The 21643-nt window shown below is 41.1% G+C and overlaps 1 protein-coding gene across 1 annotated transcript in view; it reads left to right on the forward strand.

Annotated features, from left to right (window-relative positions):
- LOC125466529 (protein polyglycylase TTLL10-like) overlaps positions 1-21643 on the forward strand; it is a 104132-nt gene that overhangs the window by 53986 nt on the left and 28503 nt on the right. The window contains exons 8-10 of the mRNA XM_059655595.1: positions 1498-1669; positions 10712-10852; positions 17353-17469. Coding sequence (XP_059511578.1) covers positions 1498-1669; positions 10712-10852; positions 17353-17469 — 430 coding nt within the window. The remainder of the gene's footprint in view (positions 1-1497; positions 1670-10711; positions 10853-17352; positions 17470-21643) is intronic.

Genomic DNA, 21643 nt, shown 5'->3' on the forward strand with positions numbered 1-21643 from the left:
AACTATCTGATTCCAGACTGTTCTCTCACCTTTTGGTATGTGATTGATTCATGGGACAGCAACAACTAAACATTGCTTGGCAAGAAAGTTGGTATGACATGCTTCAGCAGGAAAAGGGTATGAGAGAAAGGTTTGGGCAATTGGATTGTGCCTGAAATCTGCAACAGACATATCAGTTTATTTAACAAGCAATTGGTCTCACTAATGTTCAGAATGATCTTCTTGCTGGAGAAGTTTTGATCTGCCTCAACACATTTTTTTCTGACAGGCCTAGATAAATGACCCTGACTCTGTAGAGCCAAGGATCAGATATGTTTGCAAGAAGTGTCAAATTTGCAGTGCCTATCAGAATCTGCAAACAAGGAGTACCTAAGCTGGGCAATATTTGGAGCTGTACAATCACTGATAAATACTGCAGTACCACTTTAAGAAAACAGCTGGAAGTCTCCATTAAAACTCAGTAACTTCCTTAATTCTTGCGTTGTTTTGATCTTGTTACAGAGTCAGTTGCTAGGAGATACAACAATGGAGCCAACTGAAGGGAATATGCCATTTAAGCCGCACCTGTTGTACACAGAGTTTGAGCCTATTGTGTGTCATTTCCTCCCCCGATTACATTATAGGGAAGATTCCTGATTTAAAGTAATTACAGACAGTCTATGCAAATTCCTTCTGTCAATAAAGAACAGAACTTTTTCATTTGGGTTTATTGACTAAATAGTTGGCAGCCCAAAATGTAGAGGTGCGGTGAATACAAGCCCCTTAACAGTGTCAATTTTCAGTTCTTCTATAGCCTGGGGGCTTTGAATTCTAAATTTGGGCATATAATTTTCCAAAGGAAGTAGCTTTAGCATAGACCCATAATACCTTTAATAGGAATAGCAGATAAACATTGGCCATAAGGCTGTGGAAGAAAATGAATGAGTGGAGTTATAGAATAGAATTTTAGAATTTTATGGTTCAGAAAGCGGCCATTCAACCCATCATGTCTGTAGTGGCCCGAAACATCAGCTTTTGTGCTCCTGAGATGCTGCTTGGCCTGCTGTGTTCATGCAGCTTCACACTTTATTATGTCTGTAGTGGCTCCTGAAAGAGGATTAGTTTTGCATTTTCCCAGTAAATAGCTATGAGGGGCATGATGGGGTGAAAGGCCTTCATGACTGCTGTAGAATTCCTTTGGTTTTGTGTGGACATTGAATGAAGAAAAGCATGGAGACCATCACCCTGATTGATAAACAAAGGAAAATTGTTTCCTTTGAAATGGGATATTCTGATTGGACATTGAGAACATAAAGGAAATATGCAGGAATATCATGAAGAAAATTGAAAAATAGGAGGAAAAACTCCCCTTCAATCAACATGTTTAAGTTTATGATAAGAGAGGCAACCAGTATGGAGTAATGGAAAACAACTGATGCTTGTTTGGATAGAGATGCTGAGAATGAAATGTCTGTCCATCAAAATGTGCTCAAATACTTGTATATTTAACCCAAACAGATATGTCGCTGAGCCCTTACTCCTAGAAGGTAGAAAGTTTGATGTCCGTTCCTACTTTTTGATTGCCTGTACCTCGCCCTATGTGACTTTCTTTTGCCATGGTTATGCCAAGTTGACCTGCAAAGAATACAGTCCAAATTCTGATGACTTGACGGACCATCTAACCAATCAGGTAAATTGAATGTTGCATAAATGGCAATGCATTATTTGCCTTTAACAGACTCCGTCTGTTATACAGTCCACCACATGGCTGGTTCCACTCCCAATTTTATTTCCATATTCTTACATTGACAACATCTTTATTTGGGAAACACTTCCATTTTCTGCTTTTAGAATAGTCAAGTCATGGCGTCATAGAGGTCTACAGGACCAAAAAAGACACAGGGCCTATCGAGTGTGCACCAGTCAAAAAAACTCCCTGTGGATTACCACCGCGTCAATTTTACAGCATTGCTTTCTGAATAACTGCTGCGTTCAAAGACGAAGTTGCAATGTGAATGAGGCAGGTATTTTACATTTCTAATACTCAGAGAATGAGGCACATCTGGCTTTTGGGTGCCAATTTGGGCTGGCTGATGGAGTGCAGGACATTTTATATTGCTAGTGCATCCTGATCTTTTCAAATGACAAGTGTACCTTTAGGGTAACTTACCATGTAGCTGGTCTTGGATTACAAATCCACTCTGTTGTTTAAGTTTAGAAAACAAAACAAGACAGGGAGAGATGGGCCGAATCCCCGGGTCCTGGGGAGTGTTGCAGAACAAAGAGACCTTGGAGTGCAGGTTCATAGTTCCTTGAAAGTGCAGTTGCAGGTAGATAGGATAGTGAAGAAGGCATTTGGTACTCTTGCTTTATTGGTCAGTGCATTGAGTATAGGAGTTGGGAGGTCATGTTGCATCTGTACAGGACATCAGTTAGGCCACTTTTAGGATACTGTGTTCAGTTCTGGTCTCCCTGCTAAAAGAAGGATGTTGTGAAATATGAGTGTGTTCGGAAAAAAATTACAGGGATGCAGGGTTAGAAGGTTTGAACTATAGAGAGAAGCTGCATGGACTGGGACTATTTCCCTTGGACTGTCGGAGGTTGAGGAGTGACCTTATAGAAGTTTATAAAGTCATGAGGGGCATGGATAGGGTGAATAGTCAAGGTTTTTTCCCCAGGGTAGGGAAGTCAAAAACTAGAGGACATAGGTTTAAGGTGAGAGGGGAAAGATATAAATGGAATCTAAGGGGCAATTTTTTTGACACAGAGGGTGGTGTGTGTATGGAATGAGCTGCCAGAGAAAATGGTAGTGGCTGGTACAATTACAATATTTAAAAGGCATCTGGAATGTCTACGTGAACAGGAAGGGTTTAGAGGAATATGGGCCAAATGCTGGCAAATGGGATGAGATTAATTTAGGTTATCTGGTCAGCATGAATGATTTGGACGGAAGAGCGTGTACAACTCTATGATGCTAGTTGGAATGCTCAGCATGAAAAGGCAAGAGGGCATATTCAATCGTACCTTTCAAGAATAATCTGGATACTCAAAAGGAAGCAGTTTCAGGATTATGTGAGGAAGGAGAGTAGGATGAATTAACAGCTCGTAGCTGTACTACGTGTGGGGTGGGGGTGGGGGGGTGGCACAGCCATGGGTCTGAAATAGTGCCCTCGGTGCTGCCTCATACTCATTCTCATGACTCATCTTTTGATTGTCTGAATCTGTTGCTATCTGTATTTTCAGAATTATTAGTAAGCTTAAAAGATTTTTCCACAACAGTGAGAGAAATAAACTGATGTATTAATTGGAATTCAGTGGAAACTGAGGCCATTGGTTTTCAAAATTGAAATCTGAGAAAGCCTACTAAGTACAAATAATAACCATTCAAATAGTGTTCCGTGATCAACCTTCATTGAAGCTGAGAGTTGGAATCTCAGTCATAGCCCAGGTGCTGTTATGGGTTTATTCCTCTCAGTTCATGACGGGGGTGAATGTGGGTTACTGTTTGTCCTGCTTAATGGTGGGAGCAAAACACAGCGGCAAAAAGTAAATGTGAGGGGTTGAAAGGCCAAATAATTGAAAAAATAACAGTAAGGGAATTAAGGAATATCATGAAAGGATGGGCAACTTAAGGTGGAAATACCACAATATTATTTGGATGGCTATTAGAGGTTTGAAAGTCTGGAAGGCCTATTCCTGCATTTTACATTTGATGTGGTTATATCAGTGTCCTCATGTTGGCATTACTTTTATCAACCAGAAAACTGGACAAAAAGAAACAGAAATATGGAGTTCCAGAAACTTGCCTAGTTGTTTTGTAATGCACTGACATTCTTTGAATGATTCATTTAGTTAATGATTTGAATCAATTTGGTGACTTTGCAGATTGTTTTGTAATTCAACACGTCAAATTTTACTAATGCCTTGCAAATAGCTTCAGATAGGGAACAGAGTTCTTAATTTGGATCTTCCTTCTTCCTTCTTTTTTCTCCCTGATCTTTCCTCCTGATTAAATAGGCTGCTTTTTTTTCTAGTGATTCTTTCTTCTTTCCTCCTCAGAGAGCTGGTACAACCAAGAGTTTTTTCCCAGGCATTAATACAATCTCACACCTTAGTCAAGTGGTCATTGCTTAATCCTGAAGCAAAATAATGGCAGTGCTGGAGATGTGAATTAAGAGCAGAAAATTCTGGAAATGTTCAGCAGATCTGGTAGCATCTGTGGTGGGAAAGACAGTTAACACAGCAGACCTGTGTCCTATCATCAGAGCAGGGGAGAAGGTTTCAAGGCGCGTTTTATCATTTATTCTCTCCTGATCTCCCCACATCTTCAGATCTTTCCCTTTGCTCTTTTTCCCATCTCCTTCCCCACATTTTCGCTCGATCAAAACCTAACTGCAGGGGATGGGAACAATCGAAATGTGGAGCTGGTTTAAGGAACAGATATTGCGTGTCCTTGATAGGTATGTCCCTGTCAGGCAGGGAGGAAGCGATAAGGTAAGGGAACCGTGGTTTACTAAAGAAATTACATCACTTGTTAAGCGGAAGAGGGAGGCTTGTGTGACAATGAGACGAGAGGTTCAGAAGAGGCGATGGAGAGTTACAGGTTAGCTGGGAAGGATTTAAAGAGAGAGTTAAGAAGAGCAAGGCAGGGACATGAGCAGATATTGGCAGGTAGAATAAAAGAGAACCCTAAAGCTTTCTATAGGTATGTGAGGAATAAGAGGATGACTAGGATAGGAATAGGGCCAGTCAAAGACAGAAGTGGGAAGTTGTGTGTGGACCCTGTGGAGAATGGAGAGGTGCTAAATGATTATTTCTCATCTGTTTTCACTGAGGAACAGGAGAATATTGTAGAGGAGATGACTGAGTTACGGGCTACTAGAATTGAAAGGATTAAGGTTAGTAAGGAGGAGGTGTTATCAATTCTACAAGGTGTGAAGGTAGATAAATCCCCTGGGCCGGATGAGAATTTTCCGAGGATTGTCTGGGAATTTAGGGAGGAGGTGTTGGAGCCTTTGGCCTTGATCTTTAAATCCTCGTTGTCTATAGGTTTAGTACCAGAGGACTGGAGGATTGCAAATGTTGTGCCCTTGTTCAAGAAGGACAGTAGGGATGGCCCAGGTAATTATAGACCTGTGAGCCTTACGTCTGTTGTAGGAAAAATTTTGGAATGGATTATAAGAGATAGAATTTATAATCATCTAGCAAGCAACAATTTGATTGGAGATAGTCAGCATGGATTCATCAAGGGCAGGTCATGTCTCACAAACCTCATTGAGCTTTTTGAGAAGGTGACCAAGCATGTGGATGAGGGAAGGGCAGTTGACGTGGTGTACATGGACTTGGGTAAAGCCTTTGATAAGGTTCCACATGATAGGCTATTGGAGAAAATACAGAGGCATGGGATTGAGGGAGATTTAGCAGTTTGGATTAGAAACTGGCTTCCTGTAAGAAGGCAACGAGTGGTGGTTGATGGAAAACATTCAGCTTGGAGTCCGGTTACTAGTGGTGTACCTCAAGGATCTGTTTTGGGACCACTGCTGTTTGTCATTTTTATAAATGACTTGGATGCAGGCATAGGTGGATGGGTTAGTAAGTTTGCAGATGACACTGAAGTCAGTGGAGTTGTAGACAGTGTGGAAGAATGTTGCAGGTTGCTGGGAGACTTGGATAAACTGCAGAATTGGGCCGAAAGGTGGCAAATGGAGTTTAATAAGGATAAATGTGAGGTGATTCACTTTGGGAGGAATAATAGGAAGGCAGAATACCGGGCCAATGGAAAGATTCTTGGTAGTGAGGATGTGCAGAGGGATTTTGGTGTCCATGAAAATAGATCCCTGAAAGTTGCCACCAAGGTTGACAGTGCTGTTAAGAAGGCTTATGGTGTGTTAGGTTTTATTGGTAGAGGGATTGAGTTCCGGAGCTGTGATGTCATGATGCAATTGTACAAAACGCTAGTGCGGCCTCATTTGGAATACTGCATACAGTTCTGGTCACCCCATTGCAGGAAGGATGCGGAAGCATTGGAAAAGGTGCAGAGGAGATTTACCAGGATGTTGCCTGGTCTGGAGCGCAGGCCCTATGAAGAAAGGCTGAGGGACTTGGGTCTGATCTCATTGGAGAGAAGGAGGCTAAGAAGGGATTTAATAGAGACATACAAGATGATCAGAGGATTAGATAGGGTGGACAGTGAGAGTCTTTTTCCGAGGATGATGACTTCAGCTTATACAAGGGGGCATAGCTATAAATTGAGGGGTGATAGATTTAAGACAGATGTCAGAGTCAGGTTCTTTACTCAGAGAGTGGTCAGGGTGTGGAACACCCTGCCTGCCAATGTAGTTAACTCAGCCACATTAGAGGCATTTAAACAGTCCTTGGATAAGCATATGGATGATGATGGGATAGTGTAGGGAGAGAGGCTTAGATTAGTTCACAGGTCGGCTCAACATCGAGGGCTGAAGGGCCTGTTCTGCGCTGTATTGTTCTATATTCTATGTTCTAACTTGTGTTGGTTCTACTGAGTGGCCCAAGATCTGAAATTTTAAAATCTGTTTCCCATTCCACAGATGCACCGAGACCTGCTGGATATTTCCAGCATTCTGTTTGTATGTTGACTATGTTTCATATCTATGTTCAGAAGACTGTTGCACCATGTGGACATCATCACATTAAGGGTGTAGGCCCGAAACGTCAGTCTTCCTGCTCCTACGATGCTGCTTGGTCTGCTGTGTTCATCCAGCTCTATACCTCGTTATCTCTCATTACTTCACCCAACCCTGTTGTTACTCATGGAAATATTCCATTGCGTCCAGGAAAGTCAGGCCTAGAGGGCACAAACAGCTTGGAACCCAGCAGTAATCATCAGGGGTATGAAACAAGTGAGAATGCAACTTGTATGATCTATTGGATTTGAGCATTTGAGAATCCTGTAGGTATTGCTGCAGTTATGTCAAGGAGATTGTTGTTTCTTTGCTGCTTGTTTGTTCATGTCGTCAGGCAGCGCAGGGGGAATTTATCTGCTCAGGTGATGTTCAGCTGAAGTTGAGGCAGGTGTTCATTAGTATTGTGTAAATGACCCAGCAACCCCTGAGAGGGGGCTTAAAAATACCCAGCTGACAGCTGTTGACAGTCATCCCATCATTACACCCCACCCATCTCTTGCTGTCTTCAATCTATTTCTCTGTATTTAACCCTTCAAATGCCACCACAAAACTTCACCTGAGTACTTTTTTCTCACAGCAATATCAACAATTCTGTACCAGGTTTGTTAAAATATTTAATATCCAATTCAATGATCTATCCAGTTTTTAAAGTGGTATTTTCCATCAACCAATCAAATGTCTGTGAGATATGCAGTTGACCCTTGTTTTAGAAAGGGGTGAGTGAATTTACTGTGTGCTGACCTCGGGTATAGGTGGTCCCTGCAGTGCCCTATCCAAATATAAAGAATTACATATTTACCTCCTGTTTTGGTGTCCATGGAAAATACAACACAAAAGCTAACTGTGCCATTCCCAACATCACTCTGTCACATTACCCAGCACAGTCAGGGGTACTGAAGATCTTATTGTTCTCTGCATATCTGAGCATTGCATTGTGTTACTGTGACACTTTGAGGCCAATGCACATCCTATGACTGAGATTGTCAAAATCAGACCTGGCCTGTACAGTGCATTGGTGTTTCCAAAATTGTTTGGGTGGAGATTCACTTCCCAAAAATGTTAATTAGCTTGGAATCCAGAGTGCAAGTGAGTTGAATGATTGTATTAATATTAATTAATTCTTTAATACAAATTTCATAATCAAGCAGTAAATTGATATCTTATTAAGATTGATTTGTTGGCAGATCTCCCATGATGTTGCTCAGACTGCTTCAGAATCATCTAAATGTGACACATGTTGTTAAGGAAATGAAATGTGATTTTGCAGAAAATACACACTTAGATGCAACAGTTTTATTATTTGTGCATTAATAAACATTTCATGCCATTCATCAATGCCATAATTAATAACATTCATCTGTGCTAGAAAGACTTAGAAAGACATTTTCAATGACTTATCAATAATGAATCCACAGGGGCAGATGTCACTCTTCAGGTTATGCCATAACACCCAGTGGGAGAATCCATGGATCACCATTGATGGGAGACTTGCAACAAGTGATAATATGGATACAAAATATCAAAGCCTGTGGACCAGTTCGCATTCCAGTTTTTAAAGCTGATGGGCATTTACTTACATCAAGACTCCATACACTCATACTGCAGATTTGTGAGGAAAAAGAGCTGACCCCAACTTCAGGAATGTGTCAGTTGTAGCTATCTACAAGAAGGAACAGTCAAGCTGTTGTAACTAATTCGAGGAATTTCCCTCTTATTCTTGCCAGAAAAGTCCTGACACAGATTTTCCTGAGTTGCATCAGAGATAATGGGAACTGCAGATGCTGGAGATTCTGAGATAACAAAGTGTGGAGCTGGATGAACACAGCAGGCCAAGCAGCATCTTAGGAGTTAAAAAGCTGATGTTTTGGGCCGAGAAAGGCCCGAGAAGTCAGCTTTTGAGCTCCCAAGGTGCTGCTTGGCCTGCTGTGTTCATCCAGCTCCACACTTCGTTATCTCGTTTTCCTGAGTTGCCATCCTTTCTTTGGCAAAGAAAGTTCTACCAGAGACACAATGCACCTTTATAACTTCTAGCAAAGTCTTGGACAAAGGAATTGTTGCCAACCAAATCCAAGAATAATGTCAAGAGCATCAGCAAGAACTTTTGACCACATTCGTTAACCTGACCAAAGAAATTGGTCCAAGAAATTCCTTCACAATCTTTCAGCTGCTCTAGTGATAATTTAATCGTACCTTTAAAAACTGGCGTGGTGTCAAGCAAGGCTATGTGCTAGCCCCCATACTATATACTATCTATCTGACAGTGGCTATTCACTTCATCAAACACCAATTGGTGTGGCATTCAATAATGCCTAGACGGACATACTGCCGAATGAAATGCCCACTGTAGATGCATATGACCTGCAGTATGTGGATGATTACAGTGTCATTGCTCACTCTGCACCAGAATTGAGGCCACTTGTGATATTTTTAATTCTGCATACAAAAGACTTTGCCTGTCGTTGAATATTGCTTAAGAAAAGGATCTGATCAGTCAAATATTCCATTTCCCAAATATGTTAACAAAGGGAATCTGGAATATTCCCAGACTATATTTTGTAGTTTTTGGAACCAGGTTGACCTCATTGACTATAAGGTTGTTGAATGGGGTTATTAACCTGAGTCAGGAGATTAGAATCTCCTCATTCCAGGGGACTGACTTCAAGCTGATTAATTGTCATCTGCAATTTATGGGACAACCAGCAACAACTTAAAATCTCTAACTTTCTGCCCACAAACCATATTTCCTACTGTCATGCTTTTCAATTGACATTTCCCTTTTGGTTCTGCAACGGTCAGTGTTCGAGTTAGCCATTAAATACACCCATGGAGTAAGGTTCTGACCTCTCTTTCCCAATTCTATCACAATATTTTATGTATTAAAACGTTGGTATTTACAGTCAGTAACGCAATAGCATGTGTAATTTCCTAGTATCCAAAACTTATACAACAATAAGATAGAGTCGTATTTAGAGCTCTGAAATTTTTATCTGCACATCAGCATGAAGGTTTACTCTGGAAGGAATTATTGGATTGTTGGTAGTCATACATGAATTGGCAAAATATCCTTTGCTGATGTCTGAGAGCGTTTGTAGCGGTCTCAGTTCTCTTTGCTCTTATCAGAATATATAATATTTTATTAACAGCACAGAGGAGTGTTGGTGTTGGAAACTTGCAATGTTCCCTTTTGATAACTGCTATTTAAACCTATTTCAAGTAGCTGCCAAAAGTCATCTAGGTCCTTGTAGGTTGAGAACAGATCTCGTAACCTGCTGCATCCATTTTGCCTTGCATCCTTTAGACTATGGGGTTTTGCTCAGTCCAATGGGAAAGAAAATGAAATGAAACACGATACACTTCAAATGGCACCACAGTCATTTTGCCCACACCTGCCAACAGGCCATCAGCCTTCTTGAAAAGACCAGACAGGTAGTGGTGATAATGGGAACTGCAGATGCTGGAGAATCCAAGGTAACAAAGTGCGGGGCTGGATGAACACAGCAGGCCAAGCAGCATCTCAGGAGCACAAAAGCTGACGTTTCAGGCCTAGACCCTTCATCTGATGCTGCTTGGCCTGCTGTGTTCATCCAGCTCCACACTTTGTAATCTTAGAATACAGGTAGTGTCACTGCCCCCTTTCAGATAACCCATGGCCAATAGCACTGACAATGCAGTGTCAGTGAAGATCACCAATGCCCTCAAGCTCCTTTCATTTAGCACATGAAACATTTGCAACATCCACCCACAGAGGAAGAATTGGGGTTTTAAAAAAATTGTATAGAACTCTACTTAATGAAGCTCCATTAGCCATTGTAAGTCCTAAAATTAATTTGGGAACAATTCCTTCACAGAAATACTTTTTGCTATTTTCCTGATGTATAGTTTAACTTTTAGAAAGCTTCCTCACTTGAGATGCTTTAGTTGTTTTATCTCCAAACTATTTATCGTGCATTTAATTGACCTCTTGCTGTGAGCTCAGGAGGCTGACTTCAATCCACCTGCTCCCTTCCCCCATCCCTCTGGAGAGTCAGTTTTATTCCATTAATTGCAGCTTTGCACTTTCTTACTCACAGTTCATACAGAAAAAGAACCCCCTGTACAATGAGATGAAGGAGGACACAATCTGGTCCATGGAGCGCTTGAATGCCTACATTAATGAGAAATATATGGAAGCAAAACATCTCCCAAGAGACTGGGTCTTCACTGTTTTTACGGTAAGTTTATGCTGTTTATAATTAGCAGACTGAGGCTCAGTTGAAGGCCTCTCACCACTGGGGGATTGAGGTGCACAGGCCTCCTGATTAGAGATGAGATGATGTCCCTACGTCACCATTGTGAGATTTTGATTATAATATATTTGCTCAGATCAACAAGCTTCCGAACAAACATGATCACAAAATGTATATCAGAAACTGAATCAAATTAAACATCCATAACCAAATCAGCTTAGTTCTGAACTATGCATTTTATAACACAATATTGATAAATGTTTCTCAGGTCAATACAGATTTAGATAATTAGCAAAAGAAACGATGGTGCAGGAGGGTTATGTAGCCATCAGTTAATATGTAGAATGTGTTGCTTTTTTGGTAACTGTAGATTAAATTGGGGCATTCAAGATAAACTTGGATTATTATTTAAAAAGTTTCAATATACAAGTCTACAGGTAAATGATGGGAGAATGGTATAAGGTGGATTGCTCCTTCAGAAATCCAGTACAGACATGACAGGCTGAATGGCCTCCTACTGCACTGACAACAAATTTGATACACGGTTCAAATTTATTAAATATTTCAAAAATGTTAAAACGCATTATTTATCAGAGCACAGTCCCAACAGAGGTCTGATCTCACTTTCCTGGACTGTCCATTGGGGAAACCCATTCCCACGTTTTTCAGCGAATACCCCTGTTCGGTTTCAATTCTTGGATATCTCGATGTGCATCATGTGCTGCTCTGGATAGCTCTGCACAACAAGGCACTTAATTTCTCGGGAGAGCCTCAGATCTGGCATGGTGTGAAAACTTCTGCCCACCCACTGGGGATGTCTTTGCTCCTGCTATTTGGGCCATTTTCAATGTGATTTGAGAAGAATTTTGCAGCAGGACATTGCCACTGAAACAATGGCCCATCAAGCTCGGCGAGGGAAAGGGAAAATCACTTGTTGGCTTTATTTTCAGTTAGTTTCATCAAGGCCAGTTTTGCTTGGAAAGGGTGGGTCACATGCATAGAACATTACAGCACAGTACAGGCCCTTCGGCCCTCGATGTTGTGCCGACCTGTCATACCGATCTGAAGCCCATCTAACCTACACTATTCCATGTACGTCCATATGCTTGTCCAATGACGACTTAAATGTACCTAAAGTTGGCGAATCTACTATCGTTGCAGGCAAAGCGTTCCATTCCCTTACTACTCTCTGAGTAAAGAAACTACCTCTGACATCTGTCCTATATCTTTCACCCCTCAATTTAAAGCTATGCCCCCTCATGCTCGCCGTCACCATCCTAGGAAAAAGGCTCTCCCTATCCACCCTATCTAACCCTCTGATTATTTTATATCTTTCAATTAAATCACCTCTCAACCTTCTTCTCTCTAATGAAAACAGCCTCAAGTCCCTCAGCCTTTCCTCGTAAGACCTTCCCTCCATACCAGGCAACATCCTAGTAAATCTCCTCTGCACCCTTTGCAAAGCTTCCACATCCTTCTTATAATGCGGTGACCAGAACTGTACACAATACTCTCAAGTGCGGCCGCACCAGAGTTTTGTACAGCTTCACCATAACCTCCTGGTTCCGGAACTCGATCCCTCTATTAATAAAAGCTAAAACGCTGTATGCCTTCTTAACAGCCCTGTCAACCTGGGTGGCAACTTTCAAGAATCTGTGTACATGGACACCGAGATCTCTCTGCTCATCTACACTGCTAAGAATCTTACCATTAGCCCTGTACTTTGCCTTCTGGTTACTCCTACCAAAGTGCATCACCTCACACTTGTCTGCATTAAACTCCATTTGCCACCTCTCAGCCCAGCTCTGCAGCTTATCTATGCGTGCCATTAAAGCATTGATGTTCACAGCATAGATGGCTTTTTGAAAGAATCACCAAACCTAATCTCACACCAGGCCTTGTCTCCAAAATCCTGTTATGATGTCTGACCTTTTCATTTTACATTGGAGTGAACATGAGGCATTGGTTTTACATAGAATTGACAGAAGAGAAATAGCTCTGTGCTGCCTACTTCATCTAATCCTACCTGCACATTCTTCTCTTCATTTTTCCCTCCTGACTTAAATACACAGCTTCTTTTAAATTCTACATCATGCAATAGTGTGTTTAATTTTCTAACCACCTGGAGGACTCTATAGTTGCTCCTCTAATGACATTGTATGTGATATCGAATGATACAGGCCAGCAACAATCCATGATCTTTTTACCACCCGTTTGATGCAAGGACTGTGATCAATTGTAATACCCCCGCTGTTCTGTGGTTAATAGTAGGCAATCCAAAACAATGCAGCAATCAAAAGCAAGACTGGAGCAAATTAGAATCAGCGGAAAAATCTCCACTATTTGGAGTCATATCTAATACAGAGGAAGATGGTGTGTTTGTTGGAGGCCAACCATCTGAGCCACAGGACATCTCTACCGTAGTTCCTCAGGACATACTAACTCTAGCTGTTTCATCAATGTTCTTCTCTCCATCATAATATTAGAGGTGGAGCTGTTCACTGATGATTGGTGCTATACATTATGCATTCACAACTCCTCTGCTACTGAGCCATCCCAAGTCCAAATGCAACAAAATCTGGACAACATTCGGGCTCGTACTGCTGAGTGGCAACCAGTATTTGTGCTGCATAGTGCCAGTCAATGACCATTTCCAACAAGAATCTAACCATTGCCAGTTGACATTTGAGGCCATTAATATTGTTGATTCCACTATAAACATAAACCATTGAGCAAACACTGAACTGGACCAGCCTATAAATACTATGACTGCAAGCACAGATTAGAAGCTGTAAATTCTCTGGTGAGTAACTTTTCTCTTATCTCCTCAAAACCTGTCCGCCATCCACAAGGCACAAAATAGGAGTGCGATCAAATACTTACCACTTGTCTGGATTAGTGCAGCTTCAATGAGACTCTCAACACTATTCAGGACTAAGCAGCCCTCTTAAGTGTTAGCCCATCTAACATGTTCAATATTTACTCTCTCCATCACCAATGTACAGTAGCAGCAGTGTATACCATCTACAAGATGGCACTGCAATAGATCACTAAGGCTCCTTAAACAGCACCCTCCAAATACCTGAGCTCTGCCTACTAGATAGAGAATGGCAGAAGATACATGGGAACATCACACCCTGCAAGTTAGCCTCTAAGCCACATACCATCCTGGCTTGGAACTGTCTTGGCTTTTCTTCTGTCTTTCTCTCTCTCTCCCTCTGTCTGTGTCAAAATCCTAGAAGTCCTTCCCTAATAGACTGTGGGTTTCTTTGTACTGCAGCAGTTCAAAAAGCCATGTCACCAAAACCCTCCAAAAGGGCAATTTGGAGTGGATAATAAATGTCGGCTTAGCCAGCAATTTCCATGCTCCACGAATCAATAAAAGAAAAATAAAATCTGCGTCTTTAACGATTAGCATGTAAAATTAAAGTGCGTGTGACTGGGGGTCATGTACTGCCATGGATTGAGAACTCATTGGCAGACAGGAAACAGAGCCTTTAAATGGGTCTTTTTCTGAATGGCAGCCAATGACTAGTGGGGTACCACAGGGATCAGCATGTGGACCCCATTATTAAGATGAGGGAACTAAACACAAAGTCTCCATGTTCGCAGAAAACACAGATCTGAGTGGGAGGGCGAACTGTGAGGAGAATGTAGAGGTACTTCAGTATGATATGGGAAAGTTGAATGAGTGGGCAAATTCATGGCAGATGAAGGATAATGTGGACAAATATGAGGTTATCCGCTTTGGTAATAAAAGCAGCAAGGCAGATTATTATGTGCATGGTAATAGATTGGAAAAGGGGAAGTGCAATGAGACCTGGATGTCCTTATACAGGACTTGCTAAAGGAAGCATGCAGTTGCAACAGGCAGTGAAGAAGGCAAATGGTATGTTGGTCTTTGTCGCAAGACGATTCGAGTACAAGAGCAGGGATGTCTTGCTGCAATTGTACAAGGCCTTGTTGAGACCACATCTGGAATATTATATGCAGTTGTCGTCCCCTTAGCTGAGGAAAGATGTTCCGGTTACGGAGGGGGTGCAATGAAGCTTTATCAGACTGATTCCTGGGATGACAGTTCTAATATATGAAGTGACACTGGATGGTTTAGGATTATATTCGCTGGAGTTTAGAAGAATGAGGGGATGATCTTATAAAAACCAATAACATTCAAACAGGGCCAGACAACGTAAATGCAGGAACAGCGTTCCTAATGACCAGGGAGTCTAGAACCAGAGGTCACAGTTTCAGGATATGGGGGAGGTCTGTGGGTTTCTCTGCCACAGGAAATGGTTGATGCCAAAACGTTGAATTTTTTTTTGGAAAAGGAACTAGATCTTATTCTTATAGGTAAAGGGCTCAATGGATATAGGAAGAAAGCATAAACGGGGGACTGAGATGAATGATCAGTGATGGTCATATTGAATGGCAGAGCAGGCTCAAAGAACCGAACAGCCTCTTCATGCTCCTACATTCTATAATACTAAAATTCAGTATTACAACCACACTGCTTTTGAATGAGTGATAGTGATACATTTCTTTTTAAATAAAGTCAACATTTATAGTCAGATCCCGTGAACGAAGGCCATCCTCAATTTACTTCTATTCAATCTCACAAAACCTGTTGTAATAAATATTTCTTAGGTTTTTACAGAAACCACAATTGATTGGAAACTTCACTTTTCTGTATCACTGCGCAGATTGACTTTACAATCAGTTAGGATATTTAGCCTTTGGGTGTGTTCTCTAATTTAATGCTATGCTGTTTACACACTTTCCCAGATCTGACAGCAGGTCACAATTTCCTTGTTATAATCCTTTGATTTCTGGCTGGTATTTCTTGTTACTCGGTGTTCTGATGGTGCTCCCAGACCAGCCAACATCCTTTGACAGCTGAATGCAAAAACAAGTGGTGGATGTGTGGAATGCGCTGCCAGCTTTGGTAGTGGAGTCAGATACATAAGGGACATTTAGTTGACTCGTGGATAGGCACATGGGTAGTTTGATTTTAGAGTAGGATAATAGGTCGGCACAACATCATGGGCCAAAGGGCCTGTACTGTACTGTACTGTTCTATGTTTGAAAGTACTGTGGACGCTGACAACCTGAAATAAAAACCAAATTGCTGGAAATATTCAGCAGGTCAGGCAGCAACAATGGAAAGCAGAACATAATGCATGTTTCACCTTTCATTAGAACCCATAGAATTCCTACAGCTTGGAAGCAGGCCATTTGGCCCATCGAATCCACGCTGACCCTCTGAAGAGCATCCACCCATACCCAACTGCTTCCCTATAACCCTGCATTTCTCATGGCTAATTCACATAACCTGCCCATCCCTGGACGCTGCGGACAATGTGGCATGACTAATCCACCTGACCTGCACATCTTTGGACTGTGGGAGGAGACCAGAGCTCTTGGAGGAAACCCACGCAGACAGAGGTAGAATGTGCAATTTCTGCACAGACAGTCGCCCAAGGATGTAGTCAAATCAAGGTCCCTGGCACTGTGAGGCAGCAGTGCCAACCACTGAGCCAATGTACCACCCTAACTCATCATGGATATATCGTGTTAACTGTCTTTCTCTTGCCTTGAGACTTGAGTTTCAAATATTTCTGTTTTAATCTTAAAAACTGTCCTTACACTTTCAGTAACTCCATTTATTTTGAACTTTTGTTCTTTTCTGTGCTTTCACTGATCTCATTTGAAGTGATTCAAGCCACTTGCCAACTGTAGATATTTTTAAATGAAATAAAACTTCTTTTAGTTTTGAGAGAATTTTTGGACCATTGTATATACTTCAATGCTTGTAACAAATCAAATTCCCACCTAAAACATGACGATATCCAAACTGACAGTGAATCGCAACCTGTATATGTAATTTTTATGGTTTATTATGATGATTGTACAAAATCCTTTGCCCATTTTGCTAGCATGTTGGATATCCTTAGAGCACCGCCAGTATTACAATATTCAAAACAAGTGTCCAGATGATTCAATCCAAATTCTTGGAAGGAAGCACATGTCCAGTTTTGTTTAAACATGTGATTATTGCACTGACGTTGTGACCGATATATTATCAGTGGCTAGTGGATTATAACTAGCCATTGGGATAACTGGTACGTCATCATTTAGCCTTCATTTATAGATTTCCATACTCAATTCAATGAAGCAATGTTAATTCGATCTTCTCACCAGGCTTTGGTGAAGCATGGAATTATCTCAAACGAGGTAAACCCAGTGAAATAGAATTGAAGCTATAAAATTAAAATGGATGAGATCTTCACTACTTGACAATTAAAATTCAAACTGAAAGATATGTAACGTAAAGGAAGGGAACGAGAATTGTATTGGGAAGGGGTGGGGAAGGAAGAAGAATGTACTGCATCTAAGCATTCCTCAAATAAAAACTAAACTATGGACTGTGTAACAAAGAATGTTGTCTGAATGCAAAGATTATTAAGAGATTTAATATCTTCTTACAGAAGAGAATGCAACAGATCATGACACAATGCTTCATTGCCACAAAAGCCAGACTTGGTCAGAAACTGGGCTACTTTGATCTTCTGGGTTTTGACATTATGATTGATCAAAATTTCAAGGTGATTCTATTTTAAATTCTCTTTGGCTGTGCAATTTTGTTAACTATCTGTGCAATTGAATTGATCCAAATGTGAGAGGAACGGAACAAAAACAAAGTTGCTGGAGAAGCTCAGCAGATCTGGCATCATCTGTGAAGGAGAAAAACAGCGTTAACGTTTCGGGTCTGGTGATGCTTCCTCAGAATTGCTGTTGCAATTGAGGACTGGAGGCTGTTTTCGTTAGAGAGAAGAAGGTTAAGAGGTGACTTAATAGAGACATACAAGATGATCAGAGAATTAGATAGGGTGTACAGTGACAGCCTTTTTGCTCATATGGTGATGGCTAGCACGAGGGGGCGTAGCCTTAAATTGCGGGGTGATAGATATAGGAGAGGTGTCACAGGTAGTTTCTTTACTCAGAGAGTAGTAAGGGCGTGGAATGCCCTGCCTGCAACAGTAGTAGACTTGCTAACTTTAAGGGCATTTAAATAGTCATTGGATAAACATGTGGATGATAATGTAATAGTGATGGGCTTCAGATTGGTTTCACAGGTCGACACCACAAGAGGGCCAAAGGTCCTGTACTGTGCTTTAATGTTCTATGTTCTATGTCTAAGGTAACAAAACATGCGCAATAAATCCTAGCCCTTTCCACGATGCACCGATCCCTAGGATAAATCCCTTTCCTGCAACTTACATAAATTATACAAAATAAGTGTGTATGATGCTGCAAATTTAGTACTATCTACTAGTTAGAAATTATTAAAAAAAAGTCAAGGTTCTGGGTGTCCACTTAGTCAGCTAGCCTCACAGGGAGACCGAAGGTTGGTCGTCCATCAGTGTTCTTATTGTGGATAATTGTACAACAATCCTCATTGCAAATTGTCTATGCTTATGATCAGTTCCACTTGATTACCCTGTTTAAATATACTTATACATTCTGGCCATGTAGATAAGAAAGCTTAGAGGTGTCACTCCCCCTAGTAGGTAAATCATATTGCAAAAGGTTCATGAAACAGTGGATAAAAGTTTCAAAAGAGCCAGGGTGGTGATGAGGAAGTTTGTTTTTTTTTATTTTAAATGCCTCAAATTGTGATGGTCTGAAATGCACTATATGAAAGGTGCTTGAAGCAGCTTCATGATGGTTGAACAGGTGCTTGGATAAATCCCTGAATAGTAAAACTTTGCAGGTCAAGACAAAGAAGAGTAAAACTAATTGGATAGCTTCTTCAAAGAAGAGTTAAGTGGTCTCCCTCCTGTGCTGCAAAAATCCGTAATACAGTACCAAACTAATTTTCCCGATTTTCGTCACTTCATTTATGACGCTGGCAATTGAGTGCTTAATCATGTTTTCTCTGCAATCACATCATAAGCTTAATTGAAACAACCCAGGTTCATTTCATGGAAGAGCCACAGCCTGAGCAGACAGGGGATATTTAGAGATAATGGGAACTGCAGATGCTGGAGAATTCCAAGATAATAAAATGTGAGGCTGGATGAACACAGCAGGCCAAGCAGCATCAGAGATGAAGGGTCTAGGCCCAAAACGTCAGCTTTTGTGCTCCTGAGATGCTGCTTGGCCTGCTGTGTTCAGCCAGCCTCACATTTTATTATCAGGGGATATTTAGATCGAGGTTGAAAGGACACTGCGTTGTCTCCATTTCTTCAATTCAACATTAATAATGCCACTCCCTTCTCACCCACACTCCTACAAATGGTTCTTTAGGACGTATACATCCGATTCCCTTTTGGAAGTCACTACTAAGTCCTTTTTGACCATCCTGTCAGACAGGGCTTTTAGATTAGAACCACTCGGTATGAGAAACATTTCTTTGCATCTTCCATCTGGCTTTTTTGCCAATGATCCTAAAATTTGTCACTGGCCTTCCTGCCTGATACTGTGTGCTGATTTGTAAGGGTTTGGAATGTTTCTGGGGGACAAAAAGGGGACACATTTGTTCTGCCTCTAATTGTGTAATTTTTTTTTTCTCTGGAAAGAAGGATACTGCTTGGCCTGCTGTGTTCATCCAGCTGTACACCTTGTTATGACAGTATTGCTAAGTGCTGACAATGTACTAAAGGTCTAGAATGTTGTGGTGAGCTTTTGTGATGCACGAGGGCTCCAATCTGCTATGTTGCGGACAAAGCAGAACAAGTGATCTCCCATGTAGCAGTCTGCTCTGTTTATAAAGCACTTTGTGATGATGTCCCTTCTCTATGGAGGGGCAATTGCTTTTATTTGTTCTTGCACAGTAACTAATAGCTGTTTATATGGTAACAATAATAGAGCTTTGGAAGCAAGTTGTCTGCTCATTAGATGCAATATAGAGAAATAAGGCCTTATCAGGTGTTTTAGCTCCTGTTTTGTAGTGTGACTATTAAGTGATCTTGCAAAAGAGTGCCTTACAAATAATCTTCCAGTAGATATTTTCTATATGTACAATGAATCATAAGTATTAAATGACTCATAGTGGTGCAGTTTGCCATTGAGCCATTTATGAACAGTCCTTTCTGAGCTGAATGGTAGGGCCTATATATTGGGACAAGATAATCAAATAAGTCAAAAGATCCCTATGGATCCCTATTGATAGCATTACTCTAGTGTGTTTTATAGATCCGTTCCAGTTTAGAATATGCATCCGGGCTGTGTTTGTGACTGTCGCAGAATTAGAGCGACACTTTGTGTCAGAAACAGAGGACTGTCCATTATATTTGAAAGTTTAGGGACCACGGAGATTATCTGAGAGATTTATCTTTGCTCCGGATGAAACTATTCAGAAAAACATCTTGGAAATAGCAGCATAGAGAAAATCTCCTCTGGTTGGCTTCTCATTGGAGTTGTGATTCCAAACTGCTTTCAACTTGGGTACGATTAACATATAAATCTTGCATTACACAGCAATGTCAAAATCTCTTCAGAGCAATGCAAAATATGCATCGGATGTCATGATATCAAAATTCTGTCCTAGTACTTCCCAAACCTCTTGCCTTTGTGACCCCATTTTGAGGTTTGAAAATGCCATGAGCCCACAGTGAGAACTATTCAAGTAGGAAGACCAGTGTTATAATTTGTTCAGAGCTCTCTGACAGGCATTGGCTTATTGTCTACAAAATTCAACTTGTGACCCAACTTGGCATCCCACACCCCTACTTTGGGGAGCTCTGTCCCAGCTTTACTGCTTCACTGGACCTTAATTAAAAAGCTGTTTGCTTTTCTCGCGTTAATGGTGTAAAGATGTAGTTGCAACTATGCGGATGGACCATGGCAATTGTTTTTGATGGTGACGTCCCTTCCCTGCGTTGGGAGGACATATCCTGATGCATCAATTCAAAGCCAGTAAATATCAACCAAGTTTTAAATTGTCGCCTGACTATGGTCACAAGTGGACAATGTGACACATAACAGTAGCAACAGACCATGTTAGCATTTATGAATTGTTTAGTGTTGTGTTAACGTTGAAATGTAACATCATTTGGAGGTCAATGATCAGAATTTTATCACCCTCATCAGCGATTGACAAGGTATCTTAACAGTACAACTCGAGCTGAGATTAGTAATCTTACCATGGAGATTTGCAAATGTATAATATAACTGATCTCTTTGCTATAATTAATCTCAAGCCAACATCTTGGCTGTGATATAGGAATGGGATGTCTAGGGGAGGGTGGCACAGAATGTTTTTTGTGATCTTTATACCATGATTTTTGACCTGTGTTCAATCTGTGTCAAAGTTCAAGATGGGAAAAAGGCCTGGGCCCTCGTTTTTTTTTGGTGAAACCCTCCAAGATCTCCAGACTGTCCCAGTTTCAGCTCTTGAGCATTCCCCATTATTTTCACCCCATCTTTGCTGGCTACTCCTTTCGTTGTCAAGATTCTAAACTTTTGACTTCTTCCCCTGAACCTCTTCCACCCCACACCTGCTCTCCTTTGTGATTTTATTTAAAGGTGTTTAGTCAGCTGTCCATACATCATTTTACGTGGGTCAGTATCAAATTTCTTTGGATGAAGCTCCTGTGCTGCAGGTCAGGATGTTCTAATATGCATAAAGGCCTTGCATATATACTAGTTGTTGTTAATGATATTCCTCCCACTATTTACTGGAAATGATACAAGCTCCCTGAATAAGTTTGCCAAAATTGGGATCTACTCTGTTGGGATTTGCAGTACATATCTTTTGGTCACCCTCAGGTTAAA

This window comes from Stegostoma tigrinum, chromosome 28 (genome assembly GCF_030684315.1).
Source record: "Stegostoma tigrinum isolate sSteTig4 chromosome 28, sSteTig4.hap1, whole genome shotgun sequence".
NCBI classification, from domain to species: Eukaryota; Metazoa; Chordata; class Chondrichthyes; order Orectolobiformes; family Stegostomatidae; genus Stegostoma; species Stegostoma tigrinum.